Here is a 14,185-nt window from a genome sequence, read left to right on the forward strand (position 1 = left end):
CGCTCCGCCTCCGCCCGGCCCCCCGGGCACCGCGGAGCGGCATGGCTGAGCGCCTGGCACCCTCTGGTGGCGGCTGCGGAGCTTGCAGCGGGGCCTGAGCGTGGAAGGAACTTAATAACAGCTTAATTAGTAGCTCCAGCTAAGAGCTTAGCCGGTTGGTCCAGTGATTTTAAGATGCTCGCATTGTCAATGAGGCCGCAGCCGGACAGGGAGAGTCTTCAGTCTGAGATAAAAAGCTTCAGTCTGAGATACGGAAGTGCAAACAGTTTAAGAAGGAAACCAACGCACCAGAGCTTGAGAGTGAATGCCAGTTTATTGGTTTTACCAAGTGAAAATCCATACAGATTAGTTAGTCCAATGCTTCCACATCACCTCCTGAGCAAAGTCCTACAAAACTGACCTCACCGTTCCTGTTCCAGGAAACAAGAAAAACATCAAGAAAACTATGGGATAGGAGTTTTAGCTCAGATTTGATCAGCACCATTGCATCGGTATTTGGGTTTTTTCAATGTACAGAAATGTTAGCCCCAAATCATGTTTCAGTGCAACACATTTAACTTCAAAACCAGAGCTTGAAATTATTCTTCCAAGGACAAAACAATCTCCACTTGTTAACCAAAGGCAGTCACCACAGAAAACATTGGTAGCTACTTACAATTTCATTTGGCTTGAAAGTGTTTTTTTTTTTTTTCTTCACATTTATATAAAGGAATGTTAGACACCATATCTTTAAAGGTCAACACAGACAACAGCAGTACAGACTTCTCACACACTCTGATCCCTGTTTCCCAGTTGGGTAACTTCAGCTTTACTTGGTTTTGGAATAGAACTACGGAATAAATCAGTTAAACACAAAAATACTAAGAAGTTCTACATTTAAAGTTTGCTAGTTCTCATTTTTAAAGCTGTCACAAATATTCAGGATTCACATTTCAAATGGCCTCACCCAAAAGACACAGTGACACACATCTCAGAAATAATCTATCCATCATTGCTGACAAGGACAGTAACTCATTTCAAGCTCTGCATTTAAAGTGCCAATAATCTTTTACATAACAACCAGCAAGTAACACAACTTGTGACATACATCCACATTGTGTTATCACCATCTATTACAAAGGACAGGCACTGAACTTTTAAAAATGTTATTACAAATTGTAAAGATTACATGACTGAAGAGTTAGAATCCATATTCAAGAGCCAAGAATTTGAATACTTTTTGCAATGTTATTTTATGTATATATTTATAGATGAGCAATTACACTTTTTTTTAATTTTTTATTTTGGCCCATTTTCCTCAAGTTCATAACCAAACAGAAAAATCACACTAGACCCTTGAAGTTCGCCTAGCTGACAGCTCAGGTTTTGGTGCAAGAACCTACTTCAATACAGTACCAACACATGAACAGGTTTCTAAAACCATCAGATTTAAGGATCACTTCATGGTCACCCTTCCCAAGCAGTGATGATCCTTTCCCAGTTACATAACCTTGGTTATTGGTATTTTTGTTTTACAGAGCGATGACTTTTACACAGCCAGGAAGCAGCCCCTAAGCTGATCCCACCCTGCCCATGGCATCCCGGTTTTGTTTAATGGACTGTGTAAGCAGAGGAGCACTTGCTAGCTGGCTGAAAATGCTGAATCCTTCAAGTACCCTAAACCTGAACCGGGAAGAAGTTACATTCTGAATTGAGCCAGGTTACCCTTCAAGCAAATACGCTCTCTTCCCACACTTCCCCACTTTTCCAGGAATATCAGAGAACTACAGCTGTTCTGCCCTTCACCCAAAAACATAATACATAAACATGATGGACACTATATAACCAAGCCGTTCCTCAGCAGTGCAATGTCTGATCACATCCATTTAAGTATTTCTTAAAGCACAGTGCAATTTTAGTCCAAAGCACTCCCCCCCCAATATACCTATAATATATATAAACAAGCCTAATTTGATATCAGTATTAGAAGTCAAGATTCATCTGTATCCTCAAAACAATATCGCTTTGCTTATTAGAAAATACACCTACAATTGAAGATGTTTAAAACATTAGGTCTACTTGGTGCTGAAGTGTGAGTAAGAAACCTGCAGGAGTCTCAGGCTTCCACAGATCGAGCTGTCGGCAACTTACTTCTCCTTCATCATTTTTTTCAAAAAACGAGCCCGTATTTGTTTGTTTGTTTTCATGAGTAAATTCATGACAGTGGACGTAGGTAGCATTGAGAAGACCCAGCCCTAAAAATCAAAGGAAAAATGTCTCAGCTTTTATTGTCTATTCTAAGTTAAATCAAACCATTACCAGCACACACAAACATTACAAAATTATGATTAAAATTTAAAGAACAAAAATAACTTATTTAATATTCAAAATTAATCATTGCTTTTCTTGCCCAGTAATCACATATTAGATCCTTGTGTTTTCCAAGGTGACTTACCATGAAGGCATGGGGCAGGCACCCGTTGGTCTGGGACTGCAGGCCTACCGTGCCTATGGCAGCTCGTACATACGTTTCAGGAGTGGGCTTATCGAAGGTTGGCTTGGAGATTTTAGACATTTTTGTTGCCACATAATACGGCAGAACACTCTGCATGTAGGAAAGAGACATGAAGCAGAGAACGCTTTCAGATTAACTCACAGATTCAACAAGGAACAAAGACCATTGTCCATCAGGTAATCTGCATACTGAATTCTGAGACATGCTAGTTTCATGGGTGGGGGACGTAAAGGGGAAATGGAAGAACTGAAGTAACCAGAGCTGACATGTACAGAAAACTAAAAAGCTTTGAGTCTGGAGAAAGGCCATGCCATTAGCCTGGTGAAACATGCTTTTGTGTTTACCGGGAGAGGGAGAGGGAGAGAAGGAAAGGGCTTGGTGGGGAAGAGCTGGGATTGTTTAGTGTTCTGAAGAAGAGATTGGAGAATGGCGATCTAACATCTGCCTCTCATTATCTCAAGGGCAGTTACGAGACCCAAACTCTTCTTGGCACTGCCAGATTAAATAAAAAGAACCAAACCTATCAGTTTTTGTTTGTAGACTTTCAGAATGGACACTAGAGAGAAAGGCATTTTGTAGGAGAGCTATGTGACATTCAAATAGGTTGTTCAGAGAGGTCATGGCATCCCTGTCCTTGCAGGTTTTCAAGCTTTGGCTGGATAAAACCATGCCAGCCCATGACCTAGTTAGCAGCAATCCCACAGAGCAGGAAGTTAGACAAGTAGAGTTCCTAAAGATTCCTTCAAACGAAGACGTCGATCAGTCTGTGATCTGACACTGTATGTAGTGAATATGGTAGATGAAAGCAGGTAGTAAAAGTTTTCACTGTTCCACTTTTGCTATGCATAGTAAGCAAGTATCAATAGAAAATGCTGACATCCACTTAAGTTAAAAAAGGTAGTAAAAGAAAGGGGTAAATAACCAATGTTTTCAGACACTCATAGAGAACTTGGGAGTCTGCAGAAACCTTTCATGCAGAGATTTTTCCAAAAGAGTCTTGGGAGAAATCCTCGCAGTCTTCCTCATTCCTTTTCTTTTTGCCTAATTTCTGTTATAGATCCATACCACTTCCTATGCACATAAACACAAAATTTTAATCTACGCTATTACTGTGCTGTTTCTGTAAAATTAAGTGTGCCTGTCAGCCAGAGTGTATTTTGAACCTATGTATGTCTACACTGCAGCAAAAGCACCATATACTATCAAAACTAAGTTTCCACAGAGAGGCATTCCACTTGAGCAACATTGATATACCTTACGCTGAACTTCAGGAAATGATAAAGTACCACCTATACTCTGTTTTCACTTTTGACAAAGCAATACTGTGCGTGTATAGGCATGATAGAATTAACCCTTTTTAAACAGTGAGCTCAAACAGAAGTGCAAGTCAGGAATTAAAAGCACTACGTTTCTGAAGGTCAGAGAGATGAACTTCAAATAATCTGAAGTGGGTGCAGTTTTCCTAATGGCTTGAAGGAGGTATGTCAGCTAGTCTTCACAGGAATGTACTTGTAATATTCATTAGTGGTTTATTGTGGCTTAGGCTGGAATGACAGGACAAGGACATGGACCGCAATAAAATTAACATAACAAATTGAAGCTGTGATAGCTATTGGTCATCAGGCCCACATAACTCAAAGAAGCAATTCACTGCCTATGTTAATGGACAAAAAACCAGTGCTATTAGGATATCAGCTTACCACAGCCTATTAAGTATTCTGCAGGAAAAGCCATTTGTTGATACAGAAAACCAGATTTAAGCTTCATTTGTTTATTTTAACAATGTAAGACACTGAAACTTTTTCATAGCTTTTCCATATCTGAAGCTAAAAAGTATTCCCCCATAATGTGTGTGTTCATGCTGTGTTTAACACCTTTAGCCAAGTACGCCTTACTGTTTTTGGTGGTGTTTTATGGTTGTTTTTCACCTTTTTTCAGTATTCATAGGAATTCTGCAGTGAATGGAGTCATATGTGAGCAGTGCATGCTCAGTCTTCGTTTTCCTCTCAAAGTGATAGAATGTTATTTAGAGAAAACTTCAGGAGGATGAGACTGCCTGGCTACAAATGCACACAGGAACAACACATCTCAAAGATATAATGCTTCTTTCTCAGTCAAGCATCTGTCTTTAAATACTCTCATACTGACATAACTATCAGCACCTTTACTTGAGAAAACAGCAGAAAACAGGAAGATCTTCGACATCCTACTATAACAAGAGACTGAAAAACACCTCCTTCCAAACAAAATATCAGTATCTGAATGAAATTCCTACAGCCTGCTCTGGAAGGGTTTTCGAGGATGAAAAATGCCTTCCATGGAAGGCTAATATAATGCTGCCTGAGTTTACTTGAACATGCCTATTGGCAGTATGCATCCTCACATAGGAAAAACCCACAGGCCACATGGAAGGGCAGGAGTGCAAAAAAAAAATAAATCACACCCAGCTTTATTGCCATTGAAGCTGTGTGTTGGAGGAGCCAGAGCATCACAGTTTGTAGGTAGGCTTGAGCAGGAAAGAAATCGTACCAGAAGACTTAATTGTATTACTGTAGAAGAGAGAAATATTCTATTAAATACCCAAAACATATGAAAGACACAGACAAAACAAGGCTTTTGCTTACACAAAGCAGCATCCTGGTTTATTTATACGCAAATATTTTAGTAGAATTTTAATCATAATGCTTTATGAGGAGAAGGGTATTCTCAAACCTGAGAGCTACTCCATATTTTACTTCAAAATATAAACAGACTGGGCTGAATATTGTGAGTTGGGTTGAGGGCAGTTCGTTCTAGAATTAGCTGGTCCGGAATCTGCTACCTTTTGATGCAAAAATATCAAGAGGTGCTGCATCCTGTTTAAGTTTTTAAATGAGTGAGCAAGAGAGAATTTGCAAAAGGCATCTTCCTGACTCCAGAATCAAGAATAAAACCAACAAGAACCCCACAAACAATCTGGGCTGACACTCTTCACCAGTATCTAAAGTCAGAGAGAGAGCGATTAGTTAACTTCAGGTCTAGAAGACAGCTAAGAACGTCAGCCATCCCACTCGTGCTCCATCTGCCTGAAATGTTCATTTAAGAGTCATGATTCAGAGATGTACTCTGTGAACCAGTTTCCTAGATAAACTCCCTTCTATGCAGGCTGCTGTTTAAAGACGTTGCATATTGTATGCAATGTATGCAATGACTCTATGCTTAGGAGCAAGCAGCCAGCTATGTTTTCCAGCCTGCCTTGAGCTCTAGAGTATCATCACACAAACCACACTCAGAGGACATTCTCTTCACACGAATATAAGGAACCATGTTTACAAATGCTCTCTGTGAGGCTTCTTCTCACAACGAAGGTAGCATGGCAAACCAGCACTACCATTTCCTTCAGTCTTGGAGACTGTGACCACAGATTAAAAGAGGTCCATATTGCACAGACACTTGGAACAGTTCTGGGATATGAAGCTAAGTCTACAATACAGAAATTGAATCACTTGGTGGAGACAGAAGTAACGTAGTGGGGCAAAAGTAAAAAGAACACTGAAAAACTTGCACTGTGATAAAAACATTGCAGGAAGGTCCAGAGCTGAAGGCAGGGAAAGACCTGAAAAGCATTCTGAGTAGAGAAAGTAATAAGGAGACGAAACACTAAAAGTTGCTCCAGATCAATCCATTTCAGGAGTAGAGAGCACACACAAATCTCTCTGTAAGCTGAAGGTGTATCTGTTTACAGTGCTAGGTTTTTATGCATCCTCTATTGCTGACAGCAAGTTGGTTTTGCTGAAGGAAAATGTATGGGAATAGCTTACTCGGTATCTGTCTTTTTTTCCCTGAAAGTCTAACATAATCCTCTCATGAACTGGGACAGGACATTTCCTAGTGATGACTTCTTTTTGGTAAGTATGATTGGAAGGAAAAAAGTCCAGCAAGCCAAAAGGTAATATAGCCTTAAGTTAGTAACAGCTTCTCTGTATTCCAAAACCAGCAATGAAAGCTGTGCTCCCACCTTTAATGATCACACAAACAAGACCGGCATCTTTGTGACTTAGTTCTCACAGTGCCTTTGGAGTTCAGGTGGCATTGAGAACCACCATACAGAACAAGGGGAGGGAAAGCAAGAGGCATGGACATGGGGTAATTCTGTCTTTAAGAACCCTAACAGAATTTTAAGATGACTTACCACTGTCTTTACAGCACCGGTAAAATCTTTATCAAGACTGACTATTGCACTGGAGAGCAACAGATGGAACGGGTAATGAAGAATTCGGCAATTGTGACCCAAAACCAAAGTCTGGAAACTTTAGTTAGGTTTTGGAAGCAAATATTAAAGAATGTAGAAAGTGATATTAAACACAAAATCCCCATAAAGCTGAGAGACTGGCTTGGTTTCCTCTTACGTCCCTACAAAACAAAAAAACCTAAAGCCATGGAAGGTGAACAAGTGGAGCACAACACAAAACTCACTAGAAACGTGGAAAGCCAGTACTGAAGAAAATCTAAGACAGCCCATTACATACAAAGGACTTGTAAGGTGTCTGCTTGTTCTTGCTACTTTGCTTACGCTAGCAGTTGGTTCACTGACACCGCAGGGAAGGGACTGCTACTATTTTAGTCTTTTGAGCAGTTACCTATTTAGTATCTGTACAAATGAACTCCAAATGTACATTCCAGGAGATTTAGTTGTATAAAGGTGTATTCTATAGAGTTGCACAGTTTTCTGGAATATTTTATACCTAAAGGTACAATTACCACCAGCAGATAAATTATATATATTTTTTGTTACTTCAAGATGCATCATTTCAGGGTAACTTAAGAAAACTGCTAATGGGATCAAAGGAAATCCTCATCCTTAATCTGTGTCACATTCATGAATAAAAGAATATGCTGATTTCCTTTTGTTACCAAGACACCAATGTTGCTGTGGTAACCACACTTACATGAAAAACTCTACTCACCTGCACAATGATGCCCTTGCTCTTGTATTCTGCATGGAGGCCTCGAGAGAAGTAATCCACAAAAGCCTAAAATGAAAAGAACGGAAATGCAGCATGCTATGCATTAAAATGGAAACTATAGTTTGGAGCTTTTTGTAAGCATATTTGAATTACTATTTATAGCTCCTGTTTTCGAAGTGAAAAACCTTAGGCTTTCAGTGCAACTTCGCAGGTTACAGCAATGCCATCTGAACAGAAACCCCGTGCTTACAAAGCATTTTTTTTCCCCGAAGTGAGACATTCTAAACAAATAAAATTCTTTTTTTAATTTAGAAGGAAAAAGAACTAGATTAGTTACATAAAGTCCAGTTAAAATAGGAAAATAAAACGTTATGTTCACATTGTGTCATCCCCTTAGACTTTTTTTTAGAAGAGTGATTTAAGTAGGCATCCTGAAGACTACTACCTAAAACTCTTCCAAACTTCTGGAAGTTTTAGAAATTCCAAGATTAAACATTCAAAGAAGGAAGCAAAAGGGCTTAAAGGGTGGACACTAGAACCTGCCTTCAGGATGCACTTACATCTGATATACTGCCTCCATAAAGGGAGATCCACATGCTTGCTCTTTCCTTACCACTTACTCTGAGATGGATACCTTATACAATGCTGAAAAAGTATTGTCTTAATAATCCAAGGCTACTCAGCAATTCAAACCAGCATAAATTCCCCCTCCCTTTCTTCTAAGCCACCCTTCTACTTCTCTTCCCCCAAGTCAAATGAGCCAAAATATTAGGTTCTACTACCATTTCTTGTTTTAGAAAAATGATACTGCTAAGTAGGATAAATGGAGCGCCCTCAACTGAGGGAATTAAACTATTCTATCCATAACTGAGGCGAATTCAAGTATTTAAGAAGAAACAACTCTAGAGGAAATAAAAGGCTATTAAAAGTAGCCACAAATGCTTCAGACCAGTGTCAAAACAAGCAGCAAAACTCTAATACTGCACCTGTTTTACAATCATCTTCTTCTGACCATGGCATCAGTGGGTTAACACAAATCCTATCCAAACACGGTGCTTACAGTTTGCAGTGCCCAGTGTTTTTCCTAGTAAGGTCATCCTACTGAACTCAACCAATACACGAAGCAAAGAAACACTCCCACACTTCTGGGCTATTTCTATTGATACTTTTCTGAGCATACACAAGATCTGAAAGAAAACTAGATTTTGCTGTGTAGCCAATGGGTTCTTTTATTCTTCAAGTTGCATGTAAAAGCTAGAAGGAGGCTCATTAAATGAAGTAATCGTATCTTCTGTTCGACTGTTCGTATCTTCACCCTTTTCCTGCCAGTTTAAGTTCTTAATAAAGCAAGTACTCAACATCAAGTCCCTGAAAACGAGGCCTAACAGCAAGGACTCAAGTGAGCTGGCCATGCTATTGCAACAAAGAACATGAATACAAATGCAGTTTTGTGCAGTCCTTGAACACAGTTGTGAGATGCATGTGTGATAACTGCAAAGTACATAAATCTATTAAAAATTAAAAAAAACACTATATTCTGCTAATCACAAAATGCTTTGATTATTCAAAGCTCTCACTACTTCTGCACAACAGTCCTGAAATTAGTTACTGCTTCAAATATAGAGAGACAACATAAAGAGAATGTCATCTCTACTATTCGATACGAGCTTTGCAATAAAGTGTTCACTTTACTTGAGAAGGAACAAGCAACTTCCAGTATCCAAATAAACTTTGGAGTTTTTCTTCTTAGAGGACTTACTTTAAGACAAGTTGGGTTTTCTACCTCCAGATGCACAAGTGCTCCAACAGCCTCTAACTTACAGCAGTCTTAAGAACAATCTTTAAATTAGCATCCCCTGAAAAAGCAGGTAAGTACACCATACAAAAAAACAATTTCTTCTCCTTGGATATCCAGTAACAAGCCCAAATGCTTGAGATATAGTAGGAAAAAAAGTCATAATTCACTTCTCATTACTATTAATGCAGGCAGAAAGGGAAGTGTCAAAAACAGGAATATGATTCCTTTAAAAGCATCTAATTGCCTTGTAAGACAGGGAATTCTCCATGGGGAAGGTTAAAGAGGCAGACTGTGTCTGTTCCTGATAATTAGCCAAAGCCATTGACTTAGACCTGAAGGATACTATGCTTTAAAACCCCTCTATACAGATGAGGAAAAACACTAGAAATTGCAGATACAGTCTTTCTATAGCTACATTAGGGGAGTCACTTTCATGCTTACTAACCTTGCTATGGTAGAAGATGAACAGTGCTGAGAATAGGCAAGATTACTTAACCTGTAATTGAGTTTCTTAGGGAGAGGGAAGGAATATTTGTACTTATAATTGAGAAAAAATAAAGAATAAGCAAAGAAGTGTAAGTTGTATTATCACAAAAAACATAACCTCAAATCATTTGATAAAGCTGAAAGCGATGCAACAACAGAACTGACCTTTCACACTAAGAAGTGTGTTCTCAGGAAATGTCTATTTCTGGAGCAAAATTTTATCAGCATAAGTAATTTGGGCTTTCATGATTTCTAAACTTAAATATCCCTTATTCACACTAATATTCCTTCAGTATACATAAAACAGCGTGCATCAATTCCTTTCTGGATACATGAAGATGTTATTGGAGAGTTTAAAGGAAACATATATGCCTATTCTGACATGAACGACACCAACTGAAGGCATCTTTATTCCATCAAGGTTCTGCTTAGAGTCTGAAATCCTTTAAGTATTGAAAGTAATTACCAGATGCACCTAAAAAAAAGCTATAGTGTTATGCTGCTTGAATACCATGTCATAAATGTCTCCTTATTTAGTTTTATTACTTATACTTTAGCTCCATACTGTGAACCTATCTTGTACCTGGTGTTAGGGTGTCAACTGGAGACCTTTTATGAGACCATTTCAGATGCCATACAAATACCTTTGGAAAAGAAATAACCCCAGCTGCAGAAAGGCAAAACCGTCCCAAGTGACTCAGTGAGAAACCAGAGCAGGTAAGCTTAACATAAGATGTAGATCTATACTAGTAATATACTATATGTCTAGAATGTATATGTTTGACACCATCTTCTGCAGCACTCTCATTTGGAAGTTGAGCAGATATGTGCTGAAAGAACAAAACTGCTGGTTATATAGAAAATTGTTTGGACCAACAGGCTCCAAGGGCCATGATTAATGGCTTGACTTCTGGTTAGTAACAAGCAGAGAACCCCACAGATCAATACCAAGGCCCATATTCTTCAATATCTGCCATAAGCGACCTAGATGATGGCACGCAGTGCACCCTCAGCACATTTGTAGATGACAATATTAGATGGAGTGGCTGACACAACAGACCTTCAGTCCAGAGGGATTCTGGTAAACCTGATGATTGTTAAACTTTGTGAGATTTCTTGACTGGCACAGAGTGGAGTGCAAAGTTCTGCATATAGAGTGGGATAACCCCATGCCTTAATGTTGGCTAAGTAGCAGCACTGCTGAAAAGAGCCTGGAATTTATGGTGGCTGCCAGGGAGAAGATAAACCAATAATCCACTCACTGCAAGAGCATCAAACCACATACTGGGCTACATTAGAAGGACGCATCGCCTACTAATGCAGCTCAAGAGAAAATGACTCTCTATTTGGTACTGGCAACACTGAAGCGCTCTACCCTATCTCTTACCTGAAATGCTAAACTTAAGGCAACTAACCAAAGAGGAAGAAAAATCTTTGCTTCCAGCAATCACCAGAAAAATCCTACTTAAACATGTATGCCCATACATACCTAACTTATCTACCTACCTTTTACAAGATTAGAGAAAAAAGATTCAAAGTATCAGAACAAGAAATTGTGTTGAACTTAGTCAATGCTCTTAAACCTCACACTAAGCTTGCTTGGTATAGTAACATCCTTTGTTGTGTGATGCAGTGTATAGAACTTCTGTGTGATGAATGTGTGATGCAATCTATAAAATAGTCGTTTCCATGACAGTAAACCCTTGAACTCATTTTTTGTCTCGACCTTCCACTACCAGCAAAATTAAAGTTAGAAACTCAGTACTTTTAGTTCATGAAAGCACCACTAGATGGACACCAAAACATTTATTCCTGTAGTGTTGGCTTATGTGTGACACTATTTCTGTATGCAAGAGTACCTTACCTTGGATGCGGAGTAAAGAGTCAGCAGTGGAGTTGGATACATCCCAGCAGCTGAGGAGATATTCAAGATTACCCCTTTTGATCTGAAAGGCAGCAAAGATATATTCCAATTAAATAATAATAAAAAAAAAACATCTTTCATGTTTCAGAAAATTACTGCAAGCCCGAAGAAAATCTTTAGGATGAAATTGAGATTAAGATCTGTTTAGATCCCCCAACCAAATTCTTAACTGAAGTTTACCCATAGTCTTCAAGCACTATATAAATATTCAGTTAGCTGGTATAAATCAGGAACAACTCCAAGGTCAATACAAGAGAAACAAGCTACTTATATGTGGTTCCACTATGCAAAGTCGAGTGTTGGCACAAATCTGAAAGGCAATTTCTAAACCTCAGGTGAAGGTGGCAGAAATGGCAACACGAGTTTGTTATGTGGTTTACACTTTGGTAGTCCCTTTTGTCATAAGCCTACATATCTTCTAAATGTTACCTTAATGATGGATCTTTATGATAGCAAGCATTTGAATCTACTGCTCAAATACAGAAGTGTTCTAATATAGCATAGAGGATACCCATTGGTTGACTACAAAAAAGTTGTTTTACAGTAATAGTTGACTTATTCCACAGTAATATATAGCCAAGGGTACCAACCCGAAAGTAGCTACTACCTGCTCTGCCAAGCACTTCTCAAGCATGTGCAGCTAGGACAGACAGTAAGACCCCTGGATTTCGAACATGTCCACTTCCATGACTAGTTTTACATAAAAAAAGTAGACTCATTACTTAGTGCTAGGTAGAAATAAGAATTAGTTGAAAAATCTAGGGCAAGCAAGTTATTAGAGGATGCTACCAGACAGCTGAATACAGTGGAAGCTGTATCTCTTCTTCTTCCTACCATAGAGTAGATTGAAGCCAATTTACCCAAACACACAACTAGGTGTTCTGTGGTTAGTGAGGACTCAGAACAGGCATACAGATACTCATCATGCAGCTTAACTGCTGCAGATTCGTGAGTTTTTCATCATATTTGTTCAACTACACATACACTATGCCACTGCTGCCACAATGATTTAAGTAATCATCTTAAAAACAAACAGCTGAGTTTAAGTGACCATTATTATTTATTTTTTTTTTTTTGTAATTCTTTGAGAATTGTGACAATAGATTCAAACCAATATGGTTTCTGCCACGATACAAGTATGAATTAAGTCTGAATGATTCACCTCTGGAAATGAGACAGTTGACATAACAGAAAAGAATCATTTTGCAGTCATTCAGGTTTTCAAACACCTTTGCCAAAGTTCTTATACTTTTCAGGAGTTATCTGCAAGGCTTTGTTGGTGAAATAAAGTAGTGACATGGATCAAAATATGCAGTATGAAGAAAAGACTACACATTAATCAAGAATTTTCACAACAGCAAAAGGTTAACAGTGGATGCTAGAGGTTTTTCATATCAAGACAGGTGGTGCTTATGATATTTATTCATCAACTCAAATGGGGATTGGCAGTGAAATGAGTATTCATGCAGTTTAAGAGATTACCAGATTGGAGGATACTATAAGGAACTTTTTAAAAAGCGAAGATGGCTACATGAACAGACTACAGGATGACAACTGAAAAATCAACATTAACAAAACCAACAATGCATACTAAAGAAAATAAAGTGAATTAATCACACTTTGCAGAATTCTAAATCAACTATCCATTCCCTTGAAAATCCCGAACAAAGTCCAGAAGGAATACTATGTTGTGCCGCAGTCATCAAGAACAACCAAAGAGGATGGTAGGGAATGGCAGGGACAGGTCCACCATCACTGTAGTCCTGTTTTGTGCCTATGGACCACTCCTCCACCCCTCCAAATACAGGACAGAAACACTAAGAACCTGATGACTGGATGGGGCTTTGAGCAACCTGATCTAGTGGGATGTGTCCCTGCCCACGGCAGGAGGGTTGGAACTGGGTGATCTTTAAGGCCCCTTCCAACCCAAACCATTCTGTGATCCTATGATTTGAGAACGGAGAATAGGAGGGAAAAGGCTCTGATGTGTTGATGAGGTGAAAGGATTGTTCACTTAGCTATTTAAGAGACTAGTAAAACCAACAATACACCCTCACATAATACAGAAGAGAGATGAGTTATTTAAATGAGATTGAAATTTAGATCCAATAAAAGGAAGTGCTCTTCCCATATTCAGACCACAGGAGTCACTGCCACACAACTTAATTGAAGACAGAAGCTTAGCAGAACTCAAGAAGGGTTGAGCATTTATATGGATAAACACAGCCTCACTCTCCCAAAACAAACTGAAGCTTTAGCAGAGAGGCTGGCACTCGGGTGGTAAGGCACAAGTCTCGCAGCGGCTGGCCTGACTGCAACTTCCCAGCTGCAGTGACCGTCCCTTAGGTGCATTCGGTTCTGATCCAGCGCAGAAAGCCCTCTTAGAAAAAAGTAAATACCAGCCTCTTGCACACGCACTGTGTACTGGACTCTTTGAAGCTGTTGATGCAACTGCGGGTTTTGTAGTTTGCATTCTCTTTATAAAGAAAGGAGTCCTAGTCTTCAAAAGCATGCAACTTAAAATCTCCCGATAAAAG

General features: G+C 39.1%; 1 protein-coding gene across 1 annotated transcript in view; it reads right to left on the reverse strand.

Moving 5' to 3' along the window:
• Positions 1–294: 294 nt before the first annotated feature.
• HSD17B12 (hydroxysteroid 17-beta dehydrogenase 12) overlaps positions 295–14,185 on the reverse strand; it is a 76,072-nt gene continuing 62,181 nt past the window's right edge. The window contains 4 exon segments of the mRNA XM_066997592.1: positions 295–2,234; positions 2,435–2,584; positions 7,441–7,506; positions 11,589–11,670. Of these exon segments, the coding sequence (XP_066853693.1) occupies positions 2,127–2,234; positions 2,435–2,584; positions 7,441–7,506; positions 11,589–11,670 (406 nt within the window). The 3' untranslated portion in view covers positions 295–2,126.

Source organism: Anser cygnoides, chromosome 5, assembly GCF_040182565.1.
Source record: "Anser cygnoides isolate HZ-2024a breed goose chromosome 5, Taihu_goose_T2T_genome, whole genome shotgun sequence".
NCBI lineage: Eukaryota > Metazoa > Chordata > Aves > Anseriformes > Anatidae > Anser > Anser cygnoides.